This window comes from Aristolochia californica, unplaced genomic scaffold (genome assembly GCF_029961685.1).
Source record: "Aristolochia californica isolate CCGP_79_NKW_82.1479 unplaced genomic scaffold, dmAriCali1.0.hap1 SCAF_3, whole genome shotgun sequence".
NCBI classification, from domain to species: Eukaryota; Viridiplantae; Streptophyta; class Magnoliopsida; order Piperales; family Aristolochiaceae; genus Aristolochia; species Aristolochia californica.
The window spans coordinates 2,013,290-2,038,848 of record NW_027181992.1 but is presented as its reverse complement, the minus strand read 5'-3'; the positions used below and the strand labels follow the sequence as shown (position 1 = coordinate 2,038,848).

The following is a 25,559-nucleotide window of genomic DNA, read 5'->3' as shown; positions in this document are numbered from 1 at the left end:
AATTTTAACTGTGTTTGAGCTTGAGCTTTAGTCGGGTTTGAGTTCCACTCTATATTTAAATTTACAAAATTAAATAAAAAAATATTCTGATGAAATTAACTATCACTGAGGAGTCCAAAACTTTTGCAACGGAGTATACTAATGCACAATAACTAGTTTAACCTAAAAAAAATTAATAAATACCTATATCAATAGTATTAATTTCATCGGTAAACAATAACATTATATGTTGAAAGACACAAAAGAGCTTAACATCAATCGTCTTTGAAGTTTGAGGTAAATAAGAATAATTATCAACTAATTAAAAAGAGAATTAATAAAAATAATTAGAATAAATGGTATTTTTTATTAAAAAAATATATGATAACGAGTCGGTGAATTTGACTTAATGAACATTACTTAAAGTTTGAGCTTTAACCAAATTTTTTTCGAGCTTAACTCGAAAAAATGGCTATCTTTAACCTTTAAAATAGGTTGCTCCGACGGCGGCGCAAATTGTTGTCTGTTTTCTCTTTTGCAATAATTTACTCGTTTGAGCTCGTTTGAGCTCCGTTATTGTAGGAGGGGGCTAACGGGGCAAAGGTACAGATTATCTTGTCTGCAACAATCGGAAAATGACGGGCGGGAAAGGGCAAGTGGTATTCGCCATCTACAGTGCACTGACCTCCGGCCTCTCTCCCTTTCTCTTTCTCCACCTCCAATGGCGGCGCTTCCGCGGTCTCGAGCATCCAGTCCGGTGGCGAGAGCGCTTCGGCCATCCTTCCTGTCCTCGACCCCCAGGACCACTTGTTTGGTTTCACGCCGTCTCTTTGGGTATTCACCTCCTCTTTTTTTTCTTCTTCGCCTTTGATCGGCCAAGAAAGATTGGTGGATTACTGAAGTCGTCTAGTAAGTTACTACTGGTCGAGAGGTTTGCAACTTTGCAGCATTAGAGAAAATAGCATCTGACTAAATCCAAACATGTGTTACTGATGTCTCTGGAATGTCATGCCTTTTCAAGTAAAGGCTACCTACAAGATACTGCTCAAAACTCTTGGGTAGTGGTTGATGGAAAGGGTTCTTCAGCAACCTAACTCTGTGCATGGAGCTGATGATATCTGCGAGAGCATAGTATTTTACATCATACATACTTCAGATAGGAACTGCAATCAGGAACGGCATTTCCACATTGGCCTTTTTTTCCTGTTTTCATGATTTTCCAACTCTTGTGTATGTGTTTTTTTCCCCGATTTTCGTTGGCCTTTTACGCCCTTGCTTGGTCAAAGGATGTGGGAAATTTACATGCATTTAATGCCTTGCATTACAATCACAATCTCTCTTGCCATTCCTCAGCATAGAAACATGACAACAGCAGTTTTCATTATGAGATTATGACATGTAGGTTTTTCCTTTTTAGCAATCTTGGAGAAAATAGGTTGATGAAGAGTTATTGAGTTAAATTTTTGGAATTTTAGAAGTCGTTAGAGTTCATATTTTTTTTCACTCTGTCACTCTACTATACTTTTGCCAGGTGAAGGGATGGCTGCAATTCCTATTATCAAGCATTGTGTCCAGAAACAACCAAATGTTACTATATTGATGACTACTACAACAGTTTCAGCATTGTAAGGCAAGGTTTTCCTTCCTTCATTTTTGCTACAATAAATTAATAAGTCCTATCAAGTTTTCCCATGCATGATTGTTGCATCCATTTCAGAGATTTAGCATATTTAAAACTCTTCCTTAATAAGTAACTAGTATTTTTGAGGATGTACTGCAATGACGTGAATGGTAAAGGATGCATGCCACACATGTTTTACTCCAAGTAATGAAGTGGTTCCAATGTCATAGAACCTAACAACTTATCATTGAAGTGAAAACTGATTGATGGAACATCACAATGTTATTGAACATTGCCACTTTTTCTCGACATCCATCCCTCTCCCTTCAAGAGTAAAAGGCATTTGCACTGCCTGCTGGGACTTGAATCATTGCTAAAGAACTTCTTGTAGTCTTGACACCATTGCAATTTTATTTCATGATTTTTTCAGTGAGGTGATCAAGGACAAGCTTCCAAATGGTGTCATATACCAGGTATCTTTGATACATTAGAAATAGGGCCTGTGAAATAATGTTCTGCAATATTGTTTGCTTTTTTGTGCTTTGTAAATGTTATTTTTTTTTTTCAATTTTTTAATGTATTTGATTGTTTGAACTTTCATGTAAAGATAGTGAAGAAATGCACACACTTCATTTATCTGTTTGTAAAATTTGAATCATCATTTTAAATTTCAGTTAAAAATTTGTTTGGATGTCTCAGTATTCTTTCTTCCCTACAAATTATCTTTTCTTGAAAAGTGATTTTACTGTTGTAAAACTGAAGAGAGGTGGACATAACCTTGCAGCCTAAATGCTTTCTATTTCTACTCTATATTTCAGTAATAAACATCTGTTTAACCTCATCTCATGATTAGTCAATAAGATTTTTCAAAAAAGAATTCAATCTATTTCTGGAGAGGGTACTGTGGGCCTTATATCTAGACAATTGCAGCAATAAGCATGAGAATGTGCTCTCATTGTTGTTTCTTCCTTTTGGATCCTGTTGTTTTTTTTTGTTTTTTAAGTATAATGAGAAATTCATTAAGGGAAGAGAAAAGTACACGAACAAATTACATCAAGGGCAAAGCATTGCAAAGGCCAGCTACTAAGTTCACAAATGCATAATGAACAGCACCAGAATCAAAATTTACAAAGAGAACAAAAAATGAAATCAGCTGAAACTGAAACTAGGATGAGGAATCCATGCACATGTGATATAAACTTACCTTTTTTTAGCTGCATGTTCCGCAAAATTTAATGGACATACCTCTTTTTTTTCTGGATTTATATTTTTATTTTTTTTGAAAATTTTTAGTCAACTAATATTGTCTATATTTTTCTTAGACAGGAAATTTTGCCAAAGTTATGCAGATCTATAAAGCATCTATTTTGCTATTGTGGAAATCCACTTTTTGTTCTTCTTTATATATATGTTTTGCGATGTTTGATGGCTATGACTTACTTTTTTTTGTTCAAAAAATTTTACTACCTAATATTGTCTATATTTTGCAGTTTGCCCCTATTGATGTTCCTGCATCAGTTGATGCTTTCCTTGTTTACTGGAACCCAATCGCAGTTTTTCTGATGGAAAGTGAACTTTGGCCGAACCTTGTTTTATCCGCTTCCAAAAAGGGTGTAAGGGCTCATTTCTGTTGATACTTCTTTAGTTGTATGATGATAGTCATGAATTGATGTGGACAATAGTGCAGTTGGCAACAATTGTAACCAAAATCTATTTATGAGTAAAAACAAATAAAAATTAGTTTCGATTATTTGATGTGGTAGTATTGAATATTACCTCTGCTTGGGGAATAAGGATTGGAAATTTAATCTCTGACAAGCTTAGGTATATAGTTGGTAATGATATATTCTTCCATTATAGAAGAATTTAGTCATTGTCGATTCTTTTTTGTTAAATTAAATAGTTATTCAATCACATGTTGTTCACTTATATTCAATTTTCTTCTTCTTGTATCATTTTCAACTTCTTCTGCCCACTGAAGCATATTTTACACTTTTGGTTTTCTTTTTTAGATTGCAGTGGCTTTGCTGAATGCACGTGTTTCGACCAAATCCTTCAAACTTTGGTCAGGACCAGTAGGCCTACCCTTGATTTCATTGATGCTCTCAAAAATTTCTTTGATTGCTCCCTTGGTACGGATCCAGAAGGCATACAAACTTGTGTTGCATCTTGTTTACTATTGTCCTTATCTTTTATTTTGTGGCAGAGTACTTTACAAGGTATTCACTTCCAGCTGCTACAAGCATCACCATCTGTTGTTCATTTTGCTGGAGACTTGAAATATGGTAAGACAGTATTCAGAATTTGTAATACTTTGACTTTGCTAGATATAATGTAAATGACTTTGAAAGATGACAGCTCATCCAGTAGCTTATAATACCTACCAGACATGCATAGGCAACGGTCCCTTCATGTGCCGGTTATTGAAAGATTGTCAAATTGTATGATAGTAGCCATCTAATGACTGTTGAGGGATTTTGATTAAATTTGACTTTTTAGAATCAATTAGTGAGCAGCTGTTTGGGCTGAAAAATCACTGCTTAATCTGTATATGTATGGTTGTGAAACTAAAGGTATGTTCATCTGTTCCTTTTATTAACCTTCAGTTCCTACGGGTGTTTTCTTTGCTGTGGTTCCAGCCATAGGTGAAGTTGATGTATCTGAGATGGAGGTTAAGAAAGTCAGAGATCTGCAGCTTCTGCTTTCACATAGGCAAATCTGGATGGCTTCTTCTTTGCATATGGGTGAAGAACAAGGTCCTTTCTACTTGCCCATGCACATCCTTTCACTAAAATTTCATTGTACTCATTTTTTAGACAGTCCTTAATAGATAAATCAGTGCTGGACGATATTTCCTGAAGTCAATAAGTCATTACTTTGCTCCCCTTCTTTCTTTCATTATGAACTCTTACATATTATAAGAGAAAGGACAGAAATACCTTTTTAAAGTAATATACGAATCAAAAGAATAAAATACCCCTAAGATGGAATTGTCAAATTTCTGGAAAAGAGAAATACTTCACTAACTTGTTTTAATTTGAGTACAATGAATCTCTATTTATAATAGAGGAAACAATTGGAATCCAATTACAATTAAACTACCATTATCTCAATTACACTCAAAGTTAAACACTAAAATATAGGTCCTAGAATAATTGAACAATTGAACAATTGAACATTGTAGAAGACTAACATAACTAAAACACCTTTAATTGAGACTCTTCTGTGAGATCTCCTCTTGTGAGACTCCTGTAAGACTCCATATTAATTCTAGCTTTGTGATACTTCTTACTATGAGACTCTTGTAAGACTCTTTCATATCTTCTCTTCAACACTCCCCCTCAAGTTGGAGTTTATAATTTCAGCTTACAATGAAAAGGATTTGTGGTTTTCAATCTTCATTGGCTAAAACTTTTTCATAGATGTTAAATCTTTATCATTTTTCTCCCCCTTTCTTGAATATTTTGGTCACATAAAAATTTCCACAACATGTCGAACAAAATACTTTTTTCTTGTACTTCTTCTTCTACTTCTCCCCCTTAAGTTGGGGATAAAAAGGACATAGAGACCCAACTTAAACAAAACACAATGTGGGAGAAAAAAATCACTGCTAGCCATACTACAAAGCTTCACACCAGTAAAAAATTGTCATAGTCTGAAACACACTCCACTCAATTTTAAAAGAAAAAAAAAGTCTCAGTTTTGGGGCACAACAAAGAAATTACTCACTTTTTAAGGGTAACTCAAATACAAATCACCTCTTGGGTGAAGAATAAAAGATTTAACTCAAGTTGGATGTTAGGCACACTCTTATACTCTTTAGGTAGTGGGTATATGCATTGCTTTGAAGTGATGAAAACACAAGAAGATAATCTGAAGAAATACTAGAAAAATCAACTTTAATTGAAAAGAGGCGACTACGCAACACTCATAGTTACAAAGTATTTTTTTTTTTTTTTTTTTTTTGAAAACTAGACTTAGATACCTTTCATTCAAGTATAATATTTCTTTATAAAGTATGCTTCTTTTGAGATATTTTTTTGGATAGATTTCGGACTTTGTAATTTGGACGAACTGAGTGTTCTTTCTTTTTTGGCCAGTATGACCATTTGACTATTCCGATATTGATATCTCCCTCTAGAAAACTCATATTGAGAATTGCTTTAATAGTTAAGAAAATAGACTTACAGATCTATCTTTTAACATATAATTCTCCATATAAAGTCTCGTTATTGATAGCATAAAATACCTCAAAATTTGAAGCTTTTTGCTGCCATTCAAACCTTGCTTGTAGTCTGACCTTTGTTACTTCAAATATCAATTTCTCTTTGTAGAAAACTCTGATTGCCAAACTTTGTTTTGCGTTGGAAAGTAGACTCGAAGATCTTTATGTCAATATCTAATTTGTGATATGAAAAGTTTAGTATGTAGGTGCGAACACCAAGAAAACAATGCATACTGGGACAAGAAAGAAGGAAAAAAGATAGAATATGAACCTAAACTATTAGTGATGATATGTCAAAAAATGATCACATTATCTCTGTGAGTTGATCGAGTCAACTCATAGAACCCACTCTGATACCATGTTGAATTTTTGGAAACTTCTCTAACTTGTTGTAATTTGAGTACAATGAGCCTTTTATTTATTATAGATGAAACATGTAGAATCCAATTACAATAACTATCCTTATCCCAGTTATACCCAAAGTTAAACATTAAAAGATCAGTCCTAGAACAATTGAATTACTGAACATAAATAGAAGACTAACATAACTAAAACACATTTAATTGAGACTCTCTTGTGAGACCTCCTCCTGTGAGACTGTTGTAAGACTTTACCATATTAAATCTGGCTTTGTCTATGAGATTCATGTAAGACTCTTCCATATTTACTCTTCAACAGAAATTATTTTTATTATGTGCGTGCACAACAATTTGAATGGTGAATGTAATCTATGTGGTATCTCAAAGGTTATCCTCTTATGGTTCCTCTGGAAGTTGTTCAGCAATTCTCAGACAATTTAAAGTGATCATTTGGTTTCTCATCTCTCTCTGACCCTTTTTATCTCTTTCTCACGCACACAAGCCATTTTCATACTCTTTTTATTCTAGTATTACTAATTCTAATTTCATTTGAAGTACAGTTATGATATGGGTCCACAAGGCACTGTTACAAATGTACCCAGACATGGTCAGCATCATTGTGCCTCGGCACCCTCAAGATGGACAACACATGGCTCTTGTATGCATCCACTACTTCTGTTCCATGTTTTTTGATAATGGTTAATACTTGGAATTTTTTGGCTGTAAACTTTTCCTTATTTATGTGATGCAACATTCAAGCTTAGTTTCTCTTCTGTTTCTTTGTTCGCTTCAAGTTGTAATACAAGAAAAGGTATGAGATGACATAAAACATCATGCGCTTTACCCCCACCATTTCCAATAAACTAGTTGTGGTATATGCTCCTTACTTGTCCACTTACAATTAGCATGATAAAACATCATGCGCTTTACCCCCTTTTGTAACTGCCACAAACCCTAACAAAACTAGGAAGTGCACTCCCTTCAGGGTTGAGTCAACATTGTTTTTCTAACATTTGCCTTAACCATCATCATGATCATATCTACCTCATCTGAATTTTTAGAACCGGTAAGTTCATCGGCCTGACTATGTTTTTTAAAATAGTTTTAACTTAATAATATCTAAGATTTCACATGAGTTGATATTTTGTACATCTACTTTTATTCTGAAATTATGGAATAAAGAATGCAAGAGGGAAACGAAACCTCAAACATCAAAGTACAAAGGGGAAGGAGTGGCAAACAGTGCAATGCTGCTGTGAAAACACCCACTTTTCCTAATGAATCTGAAAATATTGGCAGAATGAAGAACATTATTAGAGGAGAGGATATATCAACTATTTCATCGTAAATGTGCTCCATCTGAAAGAAGGAAGTATCGAGAGCCTTTACGGGCCCTAGTTTTGCCACCACTCCAGTAGGATCAGGATTCCCAGTATTTCAATTTCAACCAACTAGCAAGGGGATGGATTCAGGAAGTGAGGTAAGGTATCATGATCTTTGGGAGAGGAGAAAGTTTTTTATGAGAGTTTGCCTAAAGAAGGATAGAGTGAAAAGTGATTTCATTGACCCACCTTATAGAGCTTGAAGAGGTATAGAAAGTACTCTTCCTGTACTCATTCACTGTATGCCCCATGGATGGTAGTCATGCTAGTTTTGACAGAGTTGTGCCAGCTTCTGGGGAAAGCATGAGAGGTATTGGCTAATGAAACTATAGTAGGAAGCAGGGAGACATATCTTGATACTGAATTTCATAAAATAGGTCTCCACGTTGAAAAGCTAAATGGGCCTTGGTGGGTGTCTTTCTATTCTTCAATTTCACCACAAAATTTGCATTGCGGAATTAAAAGCATTTTTTCCTGACTCATCATGTGTAACAATGTTATAGGCTGCTCTTTTTATGAAATGAATAAGAACCCTGGTAACATCCTGGAGAGCCCAAAAATGAGGAGAATGAGCACCAAGGGAGCTATCCAAGATTTTCTCTTACAATAAAACAGGCCAGCTGATTCTGGCCCTGAATTTGGATGTCTAAATCTCTTTCACTGATTTAGTACCCTATTAAAGATAACAGAAGATCAACTATTTCAGCAGTTTCACTATCATTTATTGTTTCTTCCAGAATTGTGGTGCCATCCCAATATTTGGTCTTGGTTAGATCTAGAGTTTTGTACAGTCTTGAGCTGATCATAGATTAACCTGTTGACCCAGGGGTAACAATATATAGGGGGCCAGCCGATCCAAGAATCAGACCAGAAATTGGCATGAGCTCCATCTCTCATGTGAAATTGGCTGCTAACTTGGACATCTAGTTCACAAATGCTGATCAAGGGCATGAGGCCTTAGGATCCTCCACAAGGTGTGCATGTTAGAAGCCAATCTCCATAAACAATAACCATATCTCATCTAAGGTTACACTAGGTGCTCCCCACCAATGGGAATTTCCTAACACTCCCAACTTGGAGACAACCCTTGCTGTGTGGGATGAAAGGAAGGAAGTATTTATGCAACCAGTACAATGTTGACTTAATTAGGGTACCTCTGCTCGTTAAAGAGAGAAATATTCCTGTCTATGTGCAAAACATTCTTTTAAACCTTTCAATAATGGGGTGTATATGCGTGATGGACCATTAGTACAATGAATAGCGTTAAAATCCTAATTATCTAGAAAATTTCCTATTTTATGCATTTCATATTTAAGTCAAACATCAATTTTTTCCCATTCAAATGAGGAACTCACTTGATTTGTCATTAGTGAAGCATATTTAAGAGACAAGTTGAGATTAATTAAGCTCCACCACCCTTCCCTTCTCGCTCACTTTTCATCTCTTTGTGATACTCCAATTTTCTATCATAATAACAACCAATGAGTTAAGGTAATCCAAGGTGTAGGAAGAAGGGAGAGCTGTTATTTTGATCTTCAAGATTTTAGTCATAGTGCTCCATGTTGAATTGATATTAGTGTGAACGGTCCCTTATTTGCTTCATTTAACCCCAGTATTGTTTCAAAGAGATTTAACTAGAAAGAAAGTCTTTGTCCTTCCCTATCTTCCCTGTCCTGCACAACCTGGCCAACTCTCTTTTTCTGTCTATCATTCTATCGCAAAAAAGGTTGAACAGAATATGTGCAAGTTTGGGTTATGATATATAATCGTAATTTATTGGAAGGAAGGGAATTTCTAATTGCTGATTAATGGGAAGTTTTTTTTTTTTTTTTTTTTTTTTTTGAGAATGATGATTAACAGGAAGGATTTTTAGCTTCAACCTTTATGAAACTAACAGATTTAAATAGATTTCACTAGTCAAATAGTTGACTGCTTTCTTGGATGTCATTTCTAATCAATTTTTTATCTTGTATGTCTCTGCAGGTAATTAGGAACGCTGGGCTGAATGTTGTGATGAGGTCTCATGGTCAAAAGATTTTGCCAAGTACAAACTTTTATATAGTAGATACATTAGGTTGGTATATTCTTGGACTTGTTGTACTTTTTAGGCTCTTCTGTAATAAGATATCAGGGTGAAAAATCTCTTCAAGTGCAAATTCTATCCAGAAGCTGTATTAGGAAGCCATATTCTAGGAAGTTTCAGGATTTCATATACAAATTGAATTTACACTATTTCTGTTATAGTTCTCTCTTTTAGTAAGTTGGTGATTATCAATGATGTTTCCATCTCCATGGCCTCAAGAGCAGCTTTTGGTTGTGATGCAACTTTATTTGAAGGATAAAATTGTGGCTAATATGTATCTAAAGAAAGAATGTAGACTTAAAAAATATTTCAAATTTATCGAGGAATGGATAAAATAGCAAGCCCTTTCCAATGTTCGTTGTGCATGTGTTTGAAAGTATCGATCCATCTCTTAAGTTCATGGTTAGCAAAAACATGCCATTAGCTGAGATGGGACTTCTATTAAGACTGAAATAATCTTAATCTGTTATAGTACATACAGATAAGCACTTACATTCCAATGGACTTCAGTCTAGCAACTTCAAAACTTCCAAAACATAAGATTCTTCTATTTTTTCAAATTTTTATTTGCAGGGATGTATTCTTTTTTTTGTGTAGCCATTGGACAGCCCTAATGCAGTTAGAAAATACCTATATTACTTACAAGCTAAAAAAGGAAACAAAGTTCTGACCGGATTTGCTAAACTATGCAGGAGACAGTTTTGTCCTTTCATTAAACTAAAAGTCTATCTCTACATTCTCACATCTGGAAATTGCTGAATTGGTTTTTGCCGTTTCTCTAGTTTCAGAAATATCCTCTTAATGCTCCATGGTGATGATTCCATTTAGATAGGTTACCTCATTTTCTTTAAAAAGGTTTTCACAAAAAGTATTTTGTTTTCTTTCTGTACATCAGTCCCTTCAGTCTAGTTTATCAGTTGCTCTAATTTTCCATTTCTTTCTGTCTACAATTATTTACTTATGCATCTCATTAGGCCATAAGGAAAACTCTGTTGGAATGACACGTGCCTAAATTGAGTCAACTACATGTAGGTTGAGGATTCTGCTGATCTTGGACATATTCTTCAACAAAGTTTCCGATTTTAACTCAAGCAGATTTCTTATTTTGATGTTTTGTCCTATTGGAAATCTTTGCCCTTGATTGCCTTGTTTGACGAGCTTCTCAGAGATTCCAGCTGTTATTCACATCCACAGTTATGTATGCATTGCAGGTGAACTTCGAAGCTTGTACAGCTTATCTCCAATTGCTGTAATTGGGGGTTCATTTATACCTGGTTTAGCTGGTCACAACATTTCAGAGGCTGCAGCTTCTGGTTGTGCGGTCTTGACTGGTAAGTGGTCTGTATTATTTTTGACTGTCCTATCACTTTGGGAAGTGTAATAATCTTATTTGTCTATTTTACTCACTTGTAGGGCCTCATGTTGGGCACTTTTCTCATATGGTGCTGGGAATGCAGCGTGTGAATCCTATGTCTGTTCAGCAGGTAATCCTGTTGCCATCCAATTAACTTATGCAATTTGCATTATTGGTTTAAAAAAAGGATCTCTATTATTACCTTATTGCCTCCCTTTGATGAGCATAGTTACAATGCTTGTTCTATTTAAGGGAGCGCATCCCTGAAACCAAGATGCCCTGTTTTAAGTGGTAACCATCTGGAATTTTTGTATCAGGTCTTTGGTTTGAGCCTTCTGTATGTTACCAACGTATTGATATTCCATTTTAATTTGAACTTTAGAACGGAATAGTCTTGCCAGATTCTTATTCAATCTGCTATTGCATAGTTCTTGTCTGTTTTTTGTGAGTCTTGATGGGTATCTTCAACCTCTGTTCTGATTGTCTGTCATAGGAGTTAAAGAGATTTTTTATTGAAACTGTCAACTTCAAGAAGGAAGATGATGATTCTGCCAAAATCAACTTTGTTGATAGCAATTTAACAGCTCCTATGATTCTTCAGTGTTGAAGTTTCAATTTCCGTGTTTGATCTTGTAAAAGTAGTGTCGTTAGGATGTGAAGGATTGGAGCATGAATGAAGAATATACTGTATTTTTAGGAAAGAATATCTGAAGCAAAGCACAGTGACAAGACTGGACTTTGATATAGACATTAGAGGTATTTGGCATTTTTTTACTTTGATAGAAGTTGTCTAAAATATTTGGGTTGAGATCTTCTCCAGAACAAATCATACGTGGAAATTTCTGAATGAAGAGGAAAATTACTAAGATTTTGGTCGAAACTTGTTTATTAGGATAGATGTATTATCTTTTTCTTTTGTTTAATCTGAAGTGTGTAAATATTTTCCAAGGTTCTAGTTCATAAATTATTTTGTTTCTGTAGTGATGTTTTTATTTAAATACTGGAGCAAAGTAATTAGTATGTCTGATGCTAACAGGTTCCTGGAAAGGAAAAGCTCTTAGAAGCACTGAAAGTGCTTATCGCCGATGCTGAAGCACTAGAAATGCATCGAGTTGCTGCAAGAGAAGCATTTTTAGCTCTGTCAAGTGGGGTTGTTGAAAATATCTGGAAACTCATCAATGCACATGTCTTCAAACAGGCTTTTAGGGACTCGCAAGGATTTGATTCGAGAAACAAATTATGACTGGAAATTCACTTTCCAAAGCGTTTGCGTCTGCAACAAATATGAGGTTGGCAAACAGTTTTTGGAGTTGCCATTCATACGTTTAACCCTGTCGGAATAAGATTTTGAATATCAACAAGTCAATCCTACCGATATCTTCCTTCAAATCTATTGCAAGAACCCCATGAAGCATTTTTAATTGTTGCTTATATGCTTTAGAATACACCAAATCCTTGTTCAGTTATTGATGTTCTTAGCCCAATTGAAATCTGATCATTTTGTACAGAGTAAAATACACGCAAATCTTCCTAAATGCCTCTATGCAAATGCTCCTACATGAAAATTAGAAACTTCTTAAAGGTGATTCGTTGTCCAGCAATTACAACAAGAAAGTGATTTCAGACAGAACAGAAATTTTCTGGTGAAACATTTCAGCTTATCAAATTGGCACCATTAAGTGGAGTACTACTACCATAGGATGAGACAAAACGAAAGAAGCCACGAGAAGAATCACCTTTATTATGCTTTCCACACGAGATGTAAGCAGCACACTTTAACTACTTAAAGAAAGCAGAACCTCCCTAGTGATTCTAGTCCCTGAGAAGGGATTCATAATCAAAAGGAGAAAGCTGTAACAAGCCCTATCAACAATTATTATAAAAACTGATCAAGCTCTTGGATACCGGGACCGCCCTCTCTTTTTAAGGAATTCAGGGATCTCAACTGGACTGCCATCAGGAAGAGATGATGAAGGCCGTCTGCCGATTCTGGTGTTGGCATTTCCATGTGAATGCTGCGATCCCTGTATTTGCATAGACAGGAATTAGATACATGGAGTGACAGCAGTGACACTATTAAACAGAGTTAGTACACAGTTGTTAAAATTTAAAATGTACCTGCAGGGGCCTGCCTTCTGCTTCATCCTGTCGTTTGAACCCAGTAGCAATAAGAGTTATACTCACCTGATCACAAATGATGGGTAAATAATTCATTTCTTGTACTCTTGTTCTACACTTAATAAATCTTGCTCCTAAGAAATTAAAAAGAATGACAAAAATTAAAATAAAAATTTCATAACAGGGAAGGTGAAACAATGCTAAAACAAAAATGAGGCAATCAAATACAAGCTATCCCATGAGGTGCACAGTTGTGCAAGTGCTAGATAGAATACCTGGCCACTGAGTGACTGATCAATGACTGCTCCAAATATTAAATTGGCACTGGGATCAACAAGGTCATAAATAACTTCTGCTGCAGCATTTACCTGCAATCCATTTTATAATGAAGCTTTAATATTCAGATGTCTAGCAATCATCATATTCCTTTAAAGGATAAAAACAGTAAAAAGTTATTTTTACATCCGCTGTAAAAGGAATAGCATCAAATGTGCCATCATTTGTTCATAGTTCTGTCTCCATTGAGCAGGTCTCAAGTATAACAAGTGAAAATTTAAAATGAGAACTTTTTTCTTTTTTCTTTTTGAATGAGAGAAACATAATAAGAAAAACCTTCAGTATTTGAGGCTTTTTTTTTAATATCAAAACCCCTTATCCTGAGATGTGAATCCCAGACTCGCATTGGCATTGACTCAAAGGCCCAATCCACACAAGGAACAATAAAAATAAAATGAAAAAAACTAATAGAAAGTAGGACTACCTCGAAAAGAGTTAAATCACTTCCTCCAGTTATATTCCACACAATCCCTGTAGCTCGTTCAATACCAATATCTAGTAATGGTGACTGGATTGCATTCAACGCAGCATCCCTTGCCCTGGTCTTGCCTACAGTGAATCCTTACACATGTCAAAAAAGTAAACCTCATAACTTGACACAAAAGGTAGCTTTATCCCATTAGAAACATTAATAATATCTTCTTAGAGCCCATAGAAAGATAAACTGAAAAAAGGAAAACGTTGATAATTTACAATCCTTATCAAGGATTATTGGAAGTGCCCACAGACCCTTGCCTTTATGGCACTGAGAAATATTACAACTACCTGGAGCAGAGTCAAGCCAGTGCCTGGACGTATCTCCATTCCTTTCCTTCCAGACCTTGAAAAATTATAAAGAATGTGACACCCCTCGAGCTCTAACAAGAACATCCATCACCAACTTCATACCAAAGGATGTCTTTCAAGAATGAGCAGCACCTCACACCCTCATCTAACTTATCATAAAATGGATCCACAGTCACACCTGATCACAAGCTTTCCTCCAGTTTCAAAGTGGAGCTTGCATCCATCCTAATTTAATGCCAAATTCAAAAAGTTTTTAAAGTTCAACTCAAAATCCTATATCAATTCTACCTTTTAGATTTACCTTAAAAATCTTCAGTTCAACTTCAATAACTTTTAATTGCTAACTAGTCATCGTCATGACCTCAACCTTTTAGGGATAAACAGTGCAAATTTGGCAATTTAACATGGCTTCAAAAGATTCCACCACATCTACCAATGACCAATAATGCAAAGAATTTCATACATTCTTACCATCATTCTCTGAAATACCAAGTGGTTTCATATGACACAGTTCAGCCTATATTACATAGCAGATTATTTTTATTTCCCGCTACATTACAGATTATATATATTATAATTTGCATTTCTTCCCTGTACTTTCAGGATCAACTTAGTAAATGCACTATTATGTGTATCTTTGTGCAAGTTTATTATTGTTCTATACATAGCACCCTTAATATATAAAACGATTTTTCAATCATAAAATATACAGAATAATGTTTTGAAAAAATATACCATGCTAGCAGTCACCATAAACTAGGCCAGTCAAGAGGACATAAATAAAGACATTGGTATAGTAAAATAAGTTTCATGCCATACAAAGCAAATGTCCCCAGCATTTATTTTACAGTTGAGCTGGTGAGCTAGTTTATGGAGTATTCTAAACAGATTCATTCAGATTTTGCAACAGGATCTTGAAATATCTGAAAATATCTATGTTTACTGCATAACCCCTTATGGTTATCTTGATATTATGAAATAACTAGAATTAATAGAAGATCTATCACAGGTTTTTATATTCATAGAATGTAACATAGAAGAGTAAGAAATCGTCAGTTGTGGCCAAGACTAGTGCTGAAGCAGAAAACAGTGGTTTGGTGAAATCATTGATGATTCAATTTTGGTTCCCAATGGATAAACCAATGGTCAATTGGGTATGATAATCAAGTTACAGTATTGAAAATAATCTAGTATTTCATGAAAGTTGAGAGGGAAAATCTCAATACAATATGCTCGGTCTAAAAATCAGTTGGTGATATCTTCACCAAAGCTTTGGCTGAAAAGGAATTCTCATTGTTTTGATTCTATGTAATTTACTTAGAAAATCAAGGGATTGAATTTTGGCCTCCAAATCAATCTCCCCCACACAAAACAGTGTGTCCCTTTCTCTCTCTTCTCCCCTTCCTTCTTTTTTGTCATTGCTGATTCCACTTTTGCAACTATACTGAAATAAGGGTCCTTGTTCTCCAGGCATACTGGGATAGCTTGATAAAGTTGTTCATAACTTGAAACATCAGTGAAAACATACATAAAAAAAGGTTGCTAGTTGGAGCCAAAAAAAGAATCTATTATATATCTAAATACCCAAATAATATAATTTGACTAAATTGTTCATAACATGGCACATCAGTGAAAATAATAAGTTGAAAAAAAAAAGTTCCTAGTTGGAGCTAAAGAAAGAATCTATAACATTTATATATCTAAGACCTGACCCAAAGAATATAATTTTCAAATTACCTGTTGCGGTTCCTATCCCCATTAGAGAGGAACCTGCATTTGCCATAATGGCCCGGACATCAGCAAAATCAACATTAACAAGGCCAGGGACCTGAAAACAACATCATCCACCCTTAAACCATCAAACTAACAATACAAAGAGCAAAACCAAGTAATAACTCCTAGCAATTTGTATACAAGATAATCATTTACCGTGATTATATCAGAGATACCACGGACACCTTGCCGAAGTATATCATCGGCTAAATTAAATGCTTCTGTGACAGGAGTAGACTGGGAAACTGCAGTCAATAGCTTGTCATTTGGTATAACAATTAGTGTGTCCACATTGTTTCTTAGACCTGCAATTCCCTCCTGTGCTTGTACTGCTCGCCTTCTACCCTCAAAAGAGAAAGGGGTTGTGACAATTCCTACAGTCAAGATACCCATAGATTTTGCAATTCCTGCAATAATAGGGGCACCCCCTGTTCCAGTTCCTCCACCCATTCCAGCCTGCAGAGGTAGTTACTGTGTAAGTTAACAGGTGAAACTGATATGCACATCTTCAATTAGAATTAGAAAACTTGGAGATGACTTTTCACAAGAAGCACCCTGTCCATGACAGAATCATCAGACTATCTAAATAACCTGGCAGGCCCCAAAAACACTAACAAGTGATATTTTCACAGATGCTTGTTTCCAAATTGGAAGAAGCACATCATATACTTTTGCATACAAAGATCTCTTCTCCACATAGTGGTGAAGGTTGACATGTTTAGTTTGTGAAATTCCTTAAGTAAGAAAGAGAACCAAAGTGAAGGAAAATAACATGAACACCAGAACAACAGTTTCTAATCCTAGAACAACCAAGTATAAATCAGAATTTCATACATCATGATAGAGTCGAACCCTAGGAAAGAAACTTATAAGTCTCCACAGAAGATGTCTTAACAAAATATATTTAAAGGTCGACATATAATTTTTTTTTAAATTGACATAACTGCTTTTTGTGTCACAGATAATTTTCAGATGTGAGCATTCATGAGCTTACCGTTACAAAAACCATGTCAGACCCATATAGAGCCTCCTCTATTGCCTCTTTGCTTTCTGTGGCAGCATTCATACCGATATCAGGGTTTCCACCAGCTCCAAGTCCTCTTGTTAGCTCTTGACCAATCTGAAGACGGTTATCGGGAGACACAGGAGACATCCTCATAGCTTGAACATCCGTATTAACAATCCAAAATTCTACACCCTTCATGGAACTTTCAATCATTCTATTGACCGCATTGGATCCTCCACCTCCCACACCAATAACTTTAATCTTGGCTTCATTATTATTATTTGAAACAGATGAGCCCCCTAAGCTCTCAGTGATATTTCCTCTTGCATTCTCCTCTCTGGGTTTAATGACTGTCTCATTTCCCTCTCGCCGGAGCATTGAAATTTCCGGGTGAAGATTCAAGAAAGAGTCATTGCCATTGTATGGGCTCAGGTGAGATTTTGCAGAACATTTAACTTGATGAAAATTTGAAGAAACTTTTGACACCAAGCCCATAAGCCCATGTCTTTCTTCAATCATTTTGACGAAACCAGTTCTACTTGTGCGGTTTTCTGTGACACCCCTCCCTCCTAGAACAGTTAATACTCCAACTGAATTTTGACTATCAGAAGCCACGAAACAAGGCACACGTATTGCCATCATAAATGGGAAACCAGTATCGCAGTTGCAAAAAATATAGATCAAAGATTAGGTCCTCTTGGGCTACAAACCAAAACAACCAAATGTCTTTAAATTCATCACAAGCTTCTTTCAGTTCTCACAGAGTGCTGCAGCCCAGAACAACCCAAAGAAAGAAGTCAAACCACTGATAAACTTAGATAAATGAGGAGGTTGGGGAGGGAATCAACTAAGACACAGAAAAGCACAGAACACAGTATCAGAACCAAAAGCAATAGCAAAAGCACCTAAAACCTATTCACCCAAATGTACAATGCCATGATACTCTACCCGGTAATCCCACAAAACCCTTTAAAAGGATCGCAATAAATTCTGGAGAAAATCTATTGCAAGACAAAACTTGAAATTTAAATTCATAAAAGACTTAAAAAACATCCAACAAAATTCATATTATATGCAAGACGGAGCACATAAATTTAAGCCAGTTAGGGAATTGACAGCCTGAAGAAACGCCAAGAAGCAGAGCCCCTTAATTATCCTCTCTAAACTAATACTGTACGAGCAAGATTAGCTCCTCGCAAGGGACAACTGGAAAACGCGCTTGAGGCGCGCGATTCCGAGCCTACACATGAAGCAGTTAAGATAGCTAACAAAACTAACACGAGAAGAAGCCTGAAAGAAATACAAAGACACCCATGAATGTTAAAACCCACATATGCATCTGATGCAGAAAGCAAAAAAAAACCCCGCCAAAATGTAACATCAAATGCAACACAGAGTAAAAACCATAATCACAAATACAAATTTTCAACCAAAAACCGTAAGAATCACTATAAACAACGATGCACTTGAGTTTGAGAACTAAAACAAATCTCATCCACCTAAAAACGTACCGGTCACTATGAAACAGACCACAACAAGAATTCACATGCGACAAAAAGCCCAGAACCCAAAAACTCCCTCAATCACCGGCAGTGCTTAAAAAGCACTTCTGTAGAGAAAAACATCGTGGTTACTTAAAGAAAAAAACGGAAACAGAACAAAAAAGAGGAGCGAGAGCGAGAAAGAGAGGGAGATTGCAGAGTAGAAAAACACCTGGAGGATACTCAAAATGCCATAGAGCATCGACAGATTTCTTCAACGCGGCACACATTCGGATAGAAAAGCTCAAAATCAAGCACAGGGGTTGGCTTTCGTGGTTACAGATACTTCTGTGAGCTTCTGTTGTTTTCTGTTGGGTGCTGCTGCCTTTAGTGGGACTACTGTTAGCGAAAGAACACCAAGAAAATGACCCTTTTGTTGGCCGACGGGGCTCCGTTGCCACGTAGGAATATCTCCTCATCACTCGCTTAGCTGAAGATTCGAGTAATCGCCTTCGCAAAACTCAATTATCTAAATATCACCTAGACTCAAGAGATGAACGTTCACTTCAGTGAGAAGAAGGGGGAAGGCTTAAAGAGAAGAGTTAAAGAACAAATGAGAAAGTAAAGTTAAGCGGTTAACTGTAAGTTTCTCCATCTGTAGCCCAGTTTCTAACGATTTTCATTTATTTGGGATTTGTAGCAAGTGAATTCTCATTGCGATGCCCATCCATTTGCTTTTGTTTAGCTTTGAGAAGGCATAAAAGGCTAAAAATGCTTTCTGATCATTGATGAATTGGGCTGTTAGGTCCATGTCCAACATGGGACCAACTCAGCTGATGTGAGAAGGAAGCTGTAATTGAGCTCACTCAGTTTAGGGCCGAGTTATGGCCCAATATTTGACGCACAAGTCATATAAAGATAGTTTGCTAAGCAATCCGATGGGTAGTTAAGGCCACGATTAATACATTATTATTATGCCTTTATTATTATTATTATTATTATATATATATAATTTTAAATAAATAAATAAATCACCTTTTCCCTCAATTTGCTGCTCACCCAACACATACAAGGGACGGGGGGCCCAGCCACCGGTTTTGTCTCTATTTGTTGAAGGAAGAGAAGAGGAGGGGAGTGGAGTGCCCCTTCTTCCCCTTTTTTCCAAATGAGAAGGATTTTACTGCCCTCTAATTGTGCCAAAATAAATGGGTAGGGGTCTCTCACCTGGGTGAAATGAGGGTGGAGGGGTCTCTCACCTGAGAAGAGGAGAGAAGGTCTATCATTGGATCAAATAAAGGGTACCTACGAGACCCATTTGAGGTGGGGTCGTAAGGCGCCATCCTTCCTGTCCCGAGTGAAATGAGGGTGGAGGGGTCTCTCACCTGAGAAGAGGAGAGATGATCTATCATTGGATCAAATAACGGGTACCTAAGAGACCCATATGAGGTGGGGTCGTAAGGCGCCATCCTTCCTGTCCCGAGTGAAATGAGGGTGGAAGGGTATCTCACCTGAGAAGAGGAGAGAAGGTCTATCATTGGATCAAATAAAGGGTACCTAAGAGACCCATTTGAGGTGGTGTAGTAAGGCGCCATCCTTCCTGTCCCGACTGAAATGAGGGTGGAGGGGTCTCTCACCTGAGAAGAGGAGAGAAGGTCTATCATTGGATCAAATAAAAGGGTACCTAAGAGACCCATTTGAGGTGAGGTCTATCATTGGATCAAAACAATTGTTTAAAACTTCATCACTAGGTTAAACTAATTTCAAACGATTACGAGAACTTTTTCCAACTATTGTCGCTTGTCAGAAAGTAAAACCACTGAACTCGTCGATCCCCTTTTGTATTCTCAAGTAGGTAGATTGTTTGTCTCAGTGCTGCTTCACGAATTTGGAATTTTAAATAAGTTTTTCATTCAAATATGCACACAAGAACAGTTCCCATTTTCTAGTGACGATTAACAGTAGAACTTTTCTGGAATCGTTTTGAGGAAATTAAACACTCATACAGTCCAACTCACACGCTGTGCGTGGCAGTTTGAGCTTTCATATCGATTTCTCTCCCATTCTTGTATATTCTCTTCCCTCACCAGTAGGTTTGCGTTTAGGATTCAGGCAGTGAAGACTCATGTCATAGCTAATTCCATATTTGATGCCCTTCAGGAGCAAATCAAGCTTATATTTTCTTGTCAGACAGCCATGCATGAGAACTTGGTTTTTGGTAGGTTAAAAATCAGACTCCAGCATTCCATCCCTGCTGCTTCACTTTCTACACTGCAGAATTTAGCACTAAAAAAATCCTCATTTATAACCAATAACTGATTTCGTCCTGAACTCTGGTTTTAGTATTCACAGCTAACAGGACTTACAAATGAAAAATGACAGGACTGAATGGCAGAGTCATTCGGATTTGATTGCGGAGTATATGCGGCAAACAAAGAGAAAAGAGGCCCGAAATGCAACAGTCCCAAGCATTAGGAACATGGCATAGCATATACAAGCATTATAACAGAAAAAAAAGGACAACTGCATTAAACCTGTCATTTCTGATTTAGCATAGAAGTAGCAGCAATAACCATATATGAAAATGGAAGTGGAGCCACCGCATATCAGAGACCTGAATCAAGATGCAGAACCGGTTAAACAAATGGGATTAATCAAAATTTATTTTATGCATCAGCTATTCTTATAAAATTAAACACGAAATAAAAAATTCAGAAAGTTTAGAGTAAGCATATTCAGTCAAAAGAAAGAACAGAGACATAAGCTTAACAGTTCATGAGATTCAAGGAGGTAAATGAAAAAACAATACTAAAGATTACAGAAAGCATATTCATATCTGTAGAACATTGTCTCATCAAGACCTATTCTATAGGAATAGATAAAAAAAAAAAATTTAAATAAATAAATTAATATATAAACTTCAACCCCATCTTTTTTCTTTTTCTTTTTTTGAATGGGAAAAAAGAAGGGGTCCAATGTTTCTTTCACCTATTCCCATATAATTTCCTGCATTAAGGTCTTGATAGAATAATGAAGACTTAAAAAAAAAGAAAAAAAAAGAAAAAAAAAAAGAAAAAAAAAAAGAAAAGAAGAGAGTCATTAGAAGCATGCTACTGCATTAGAAAGGGAAGTAGATTCTAATGTGTTATTTAATAAAATTCACAAACAATACTTCACATGTCTAGGAAACTTGAAGAAAACAAGAAACTATATCCATCAATCAAGGAAGGGCAAATGGTAAGTATGATGAAATTGCAACTTGTATGAAGTTCAGAAGATTGGAAAAAAAGAAAACATGCAGCAATACTAGATGGTCCAAAAACCAAAGTAAATCATGCACACAAATAACAATTTCAACCTGCATGAACCAAGGGGGCTTGAAAAAAAGAAGAAAAGATGCAACAAGACCTCATTGAAGATTTTCGGAAGGATAAAGCTACCAAATGGTTCAAAGAACAAGGGTCGAAGCCTTAAGCAACATCTTAAGATTTTTACATGCATAGACATAAAGCATCTGATAATTAAAAAAACCAACAACACCAACCTGACTATGTAATTTCTAGTTAAGATCCATGCTAAGAAGATTAAGAATATCTAGAATGTCACTATCTCGTCGATCTCTAGTTAGATTGCAATGTGAACACTATTCCTTTCATAAATCACTTATATGCTTAGGTGTGTTTCAATTGGCTTGAAGCTAGACAACCACCTTTTGCATGCAAAGTTCTTCTAATAACATCCAATAATCAATTTGCTATTAAATTCAGCAAATGAAGATTTGATTTTTATATGGAAGCATACCTCCACCACCATCTATAATCTTCTCCTGAAAGCTGAAGAAATGTCAGGCCAACACTTAAAATTGCAGTCAGTAAGATCAGTATAATGAAAACAATGAACCAAATCCCACAGACTGCATAAATTTTGTGACCCCATAAACTTGCAAATACATAGTACAACTCAGTGAAAATTGCACTGAAAGGTAAAACACCAGCCAAAAACATTTGAGATGTTGTCCTTCGGTACCAAGGTAATTTTGGAATGTCCATTGGGTGTCTTCTAGGAGCAGAAGGAGGCTGAAATTCGGAATTGGTGACTAGTCCAACTAGTGAACCAGCAATAAGCATCGGAATTGAGATGATAATCCAAATAAGAAAAATTGCCCCTATAGTACCAAATGGCAGCGTAGCTGTTGCTCCATATGACGCTGCAATTGCATTTACAATAAAAAATATTAGGAACAGAGGAGCAGAAAAGAGGGACCCTGTCAGAAGCATAGTTGGTACCTGAAAGACATCACAAAGATAGAACAGACAAAATGAGCTGTAGAAAAAGAAAAAAAAGGAAAATAGAAGAAGAAGAAGAAGAAGAAGAAGAAGAAGAACATGATGATGATGGTGGTGATGATGAAACAATGAAAGAATTATATGCAACTCCAAAACTTACCCATACTATTCCTCCTAACCGAGTGTGGAATGAAATAGCAGTATACCCCGCAATAGCAGAAGTCAGAGCATAGATAATAACAACAGAAGTGTAAAAGGACCCTCGCTTGTAAGGATAGAAAATGCCCCAAAATGCTAGAAAAAATACTAGGAAAGCTCTGATGTGCACAGAAAAAAGTCAAATGTTAGAAACAACAAAGAATGAAAACAACATCTATGACTACTATCTACTTTTACAATTCTATATTTTTTTTTATTGAAACTATTACTAAACCTCTTTTTTTGAAATGGTAACTAAACTCCAAAAGATAAATAATAGACAACAATAGCTCCCTTGGAGTAGGTATGCTCCACTCAATTTTCAGAGGAATGAAATAGAACCCACCTTTGACGGTTCTTCATGCTTCTTTTTTTAAAAAAAAATTATAATGATGAGAAAAAGCTGCAATGCAATTTGGTCCAAGTTTCAAGTGAACAAACATTGATTGGATACTTTTCCTCAAATGGATTCTTACATTAAATTGTGAACTAGAAAGCTACCATTACTTCTCTAGGTCTTTACTCCTTTAAAAAAAAAAGAAGCATACTCTTGGAGTAGCTTACAACATCAGCAGCTGATTGCCACAACCAAGGATTGCACAGATTGTGGACTTAAGAGGAGGATATCGGAACACATCACCATGGATATACTTCCACCCAACCTCGTTATCATCCTCTTCATTCCCATAGTATCTACAAAGACAACAAATTTGAGCATGTAAAGGTAGCCAGGATGGAAATCGGAAAATCTTTTGTTTCTAAAACTTTAAAGAAGAAGCATATATTACTTGTTCAAGTCATTCCTGAGGATTTTCATGAAGACAGTGGTAAGAAACCCTAACAAGAGTGTTAGAACAATAATAGAGTTAGTAATAGAAAACCAGTGAATTTGCTGGTGCTTTGGTAGTGAAGTGTCTCTAAGATATTTCTCCATCCTTCCCTCAAAGCTCCTTAATGTCTCATCCCAACGTACTGAGTACACAAATTCAACTTCAATTTCAACATCTTCAGTAATATCTGCTGAGTAATTTGGGTCACTAAAAGATATGACTTCTATGATTTGATTTTGGTTGTAAAGCACATTGAACTCAATATGGGTGAAAAGATAATATCTGAGGCTTGCATCTTTAAGGTCTTCCCAACTTCTATCAATCTTCCCTATAAAGCCCCAAGATGGAAGATCGTCATAATATAACTGGTAGTAATAATCTCTTTTAACAGCCTCCCTAAATGTAGCAACTTCTTGCTTTGACAGCTTCTTCTTGCAAATGGATTCTGAATTTTTGTCCTTTCTGAAATTAAGCTCATATAGAGAACTAGATAAGCGATCCCCACTCAGTACTTCCCCAAGAGATTCCTTCTTTTCGACAATTTGATCTGCATTGAACAAAGTGATAATGAATTACAGCCGTACTGAAATAAATATATCCTTCATAAAGGCATCACTGCAGTAAATTGAAACCCAACCTGGATGGCAAAAGGGCAAGTCATAGTACCTGTACGTCTCACTGCAAAAGTAAATTGATATCCCAAAGAATTAGACGCATGAAAACATAGATTTATCAAGTTTAAAATAGCATCACGAGAGGCATTTTCTGAATTGAACTGGAAAGAAGTTTTAGCAGCTCTTTACATCAGGCGATTGTGACAGAAGTAACAAAGAATGAAAACTAAAATTTTAATGCACTTCCTATGATGAATTCGTGTCACTTCCAGAGAAAACTCAATTAAATAATAATGTTAGCATTTCAAGATACAGTGTTCAATGACTTAGTTGCAGCAGGGTTTTGGCAGGGTATCCTAATAAATTTTCTTAACCAAATTCACGAAATTGAGGAATGTGACTTTATTTTAAGAGACAATTTCACCTCTAAAATTCCACATGTTTCCGAGGTTGTGTGACCTATAAATTTATCTCGAAAAAGTTCCGAGATTCTCCGCCTTTGCGTTTTTTCCTTCACTCTAAAGCACACTCAGTCATTTACCAAAAATGTCAATCTTTCTTCGCTTCTCATTTCTTCCGTAGCACCAAAAAAAGGCCTACTTGTTTGCCAAAAGTAGGCAACTTTGGTCGACATCCTACGATTCAAACTTGACGCCTTAGCAGACAAGCTGCTTTCGTCTTGCATCAAATTCGAGTAATTCAAAATCAAGAAAAGATCGAAAAGGACCAAAAAATGGAGTACCTTGGGTTATTCAAGGGACCGACCTTATTGACTAATAGGGGGACCCTATCTCCAACATTGTAGCGGTGATCACTTGCAGAAGCTTTTGCAATTATTGCAAATATCTGGAGAGAGACTAAGAGACAGAAGAGACTGACACCTGATGCTCCCGCCATGGAGACTGGAATCGGATCTCCCGAAAAAATATCAACACGAAAGAAGAAGAAATAAGTTGAGTTTTCACAAAGAACCCCAAGAGAAACGTATATTTAGATAAACCCCCACTTGAGAGTAGCTATTTACGTTTAACATCCGTCCGCCCGAAGTATGCGCAGCTTGAACTTCCTCTTCCCCTCTCAAATAATCCTACGTGGCGTACGCACGTGCGATCGAACCAATGTGAGGAGAAA

The 25,559-nt window shown here is 36.2% G+C and overlaps 3 protein-coding genes across 4 annotated transcripts; 1 reads left to right on the top strand and 2 right to left on the bottom strand.

The window, feature by feature from the left end:
• The first annotated feature begins 599 nt into the window (after positions 1-599).
• On the top strand, positions 600-12,491 carry LOC137958634 (probable 3-deoxy-D-manno-octulosonic acid transferase, mitochondrial). Its single transcript, XM_068805712.1, has 12 exons — positions 600-813; positions 1,511-1,604; positions 2,031-2,073; positions 3,091-3,213; positions 3,613-3,732; positions 3,807-3,885; positions 4,240-4,356; positions 6,745-6,842; positions 9,550-9,640; positions 10,861-10,980; positions 11,063-11,133; positions 12,040-12,491. Exons 1-12 carry the CDS (start codon positions 615-617, stop codon positions 12,244-12,246), a joined length of 1,362 nt encoding a protein of 453 aa, XP_068661813.1. The 5' UTR covers positions 600-614; the 3' UTR covers positions 12,247-12,491.
• Positions 12,492-12,722: 231 nt separating this feature from the next.
• LOC137958633 (cell division protein FtsZ homolog 2-2, chloroplastic) lies at positions 12,723-18,890 on the bottom strand. Of its 2 annotated transcripts, none has more exons than XM_068805710.1 (8): positions 18,736-18,890; positions 17,011-17,789; positions 16,173-16,472; positions 15,981-16,071; positions 13,882-14,006; positions 13,397-13,489; positions 13,122-13,187; positions 12,723-13,027 (listed from the first exon to the last, which is right to left on the bottom strand). In XM_068805710.1, the coding sequence occupies exons 2-8, from the start codon at positions 17,662-17,664 to the stop codon at positions 12,893-12,895; spliced, it is 1,464 nt and encodes a 487-aa protein (XP_068661811.1). In that variant the 5' UTR covers positions 17,665-17,789; positions 18,736-18,890; the 3' UTR covers positions 12,723-12,892. The 2 variants fall into 2 exon arrangements, with proteins under 2 accessions (XP_068661811.1, XP_068661812.1); XM_068805711.1 differs by lacking the exon at positions 18,736-18,890 and adding an exon at positions 18,534-18,631.
• Positions 18,891-20,731: 1,841 nt separating this feature from the next.
• On the bottom strand, positions 20,732-25,356 carry LOC137958631 (transmembrane 9 superfamily member 2-like). Its single transcript, XM_068805708.1, has 7 exons — positions 25,171-25,356; positions 24,452-24,492; positions 23,773-24,361; positions 23,549-23,677; positions 22,947-23,103; positions 22,302-22,786; positions 20,732-21,114 (listed from the first exon to the last, which is right to left on the bottom strand). Exons 1-7 carry the CDS (start codon positions 25,323-25,325, stop codon positions 20,898-20,900), a joined length of 1,773 nt encoding a protein of 590 aa, XP_068661809.1. The 5' UTR covers positions 25,326-25,356; the 3' UTR covers positions 20,732-20,897.
• Positions 25,357-25,559: the final 203 nt, after the last annotated feature.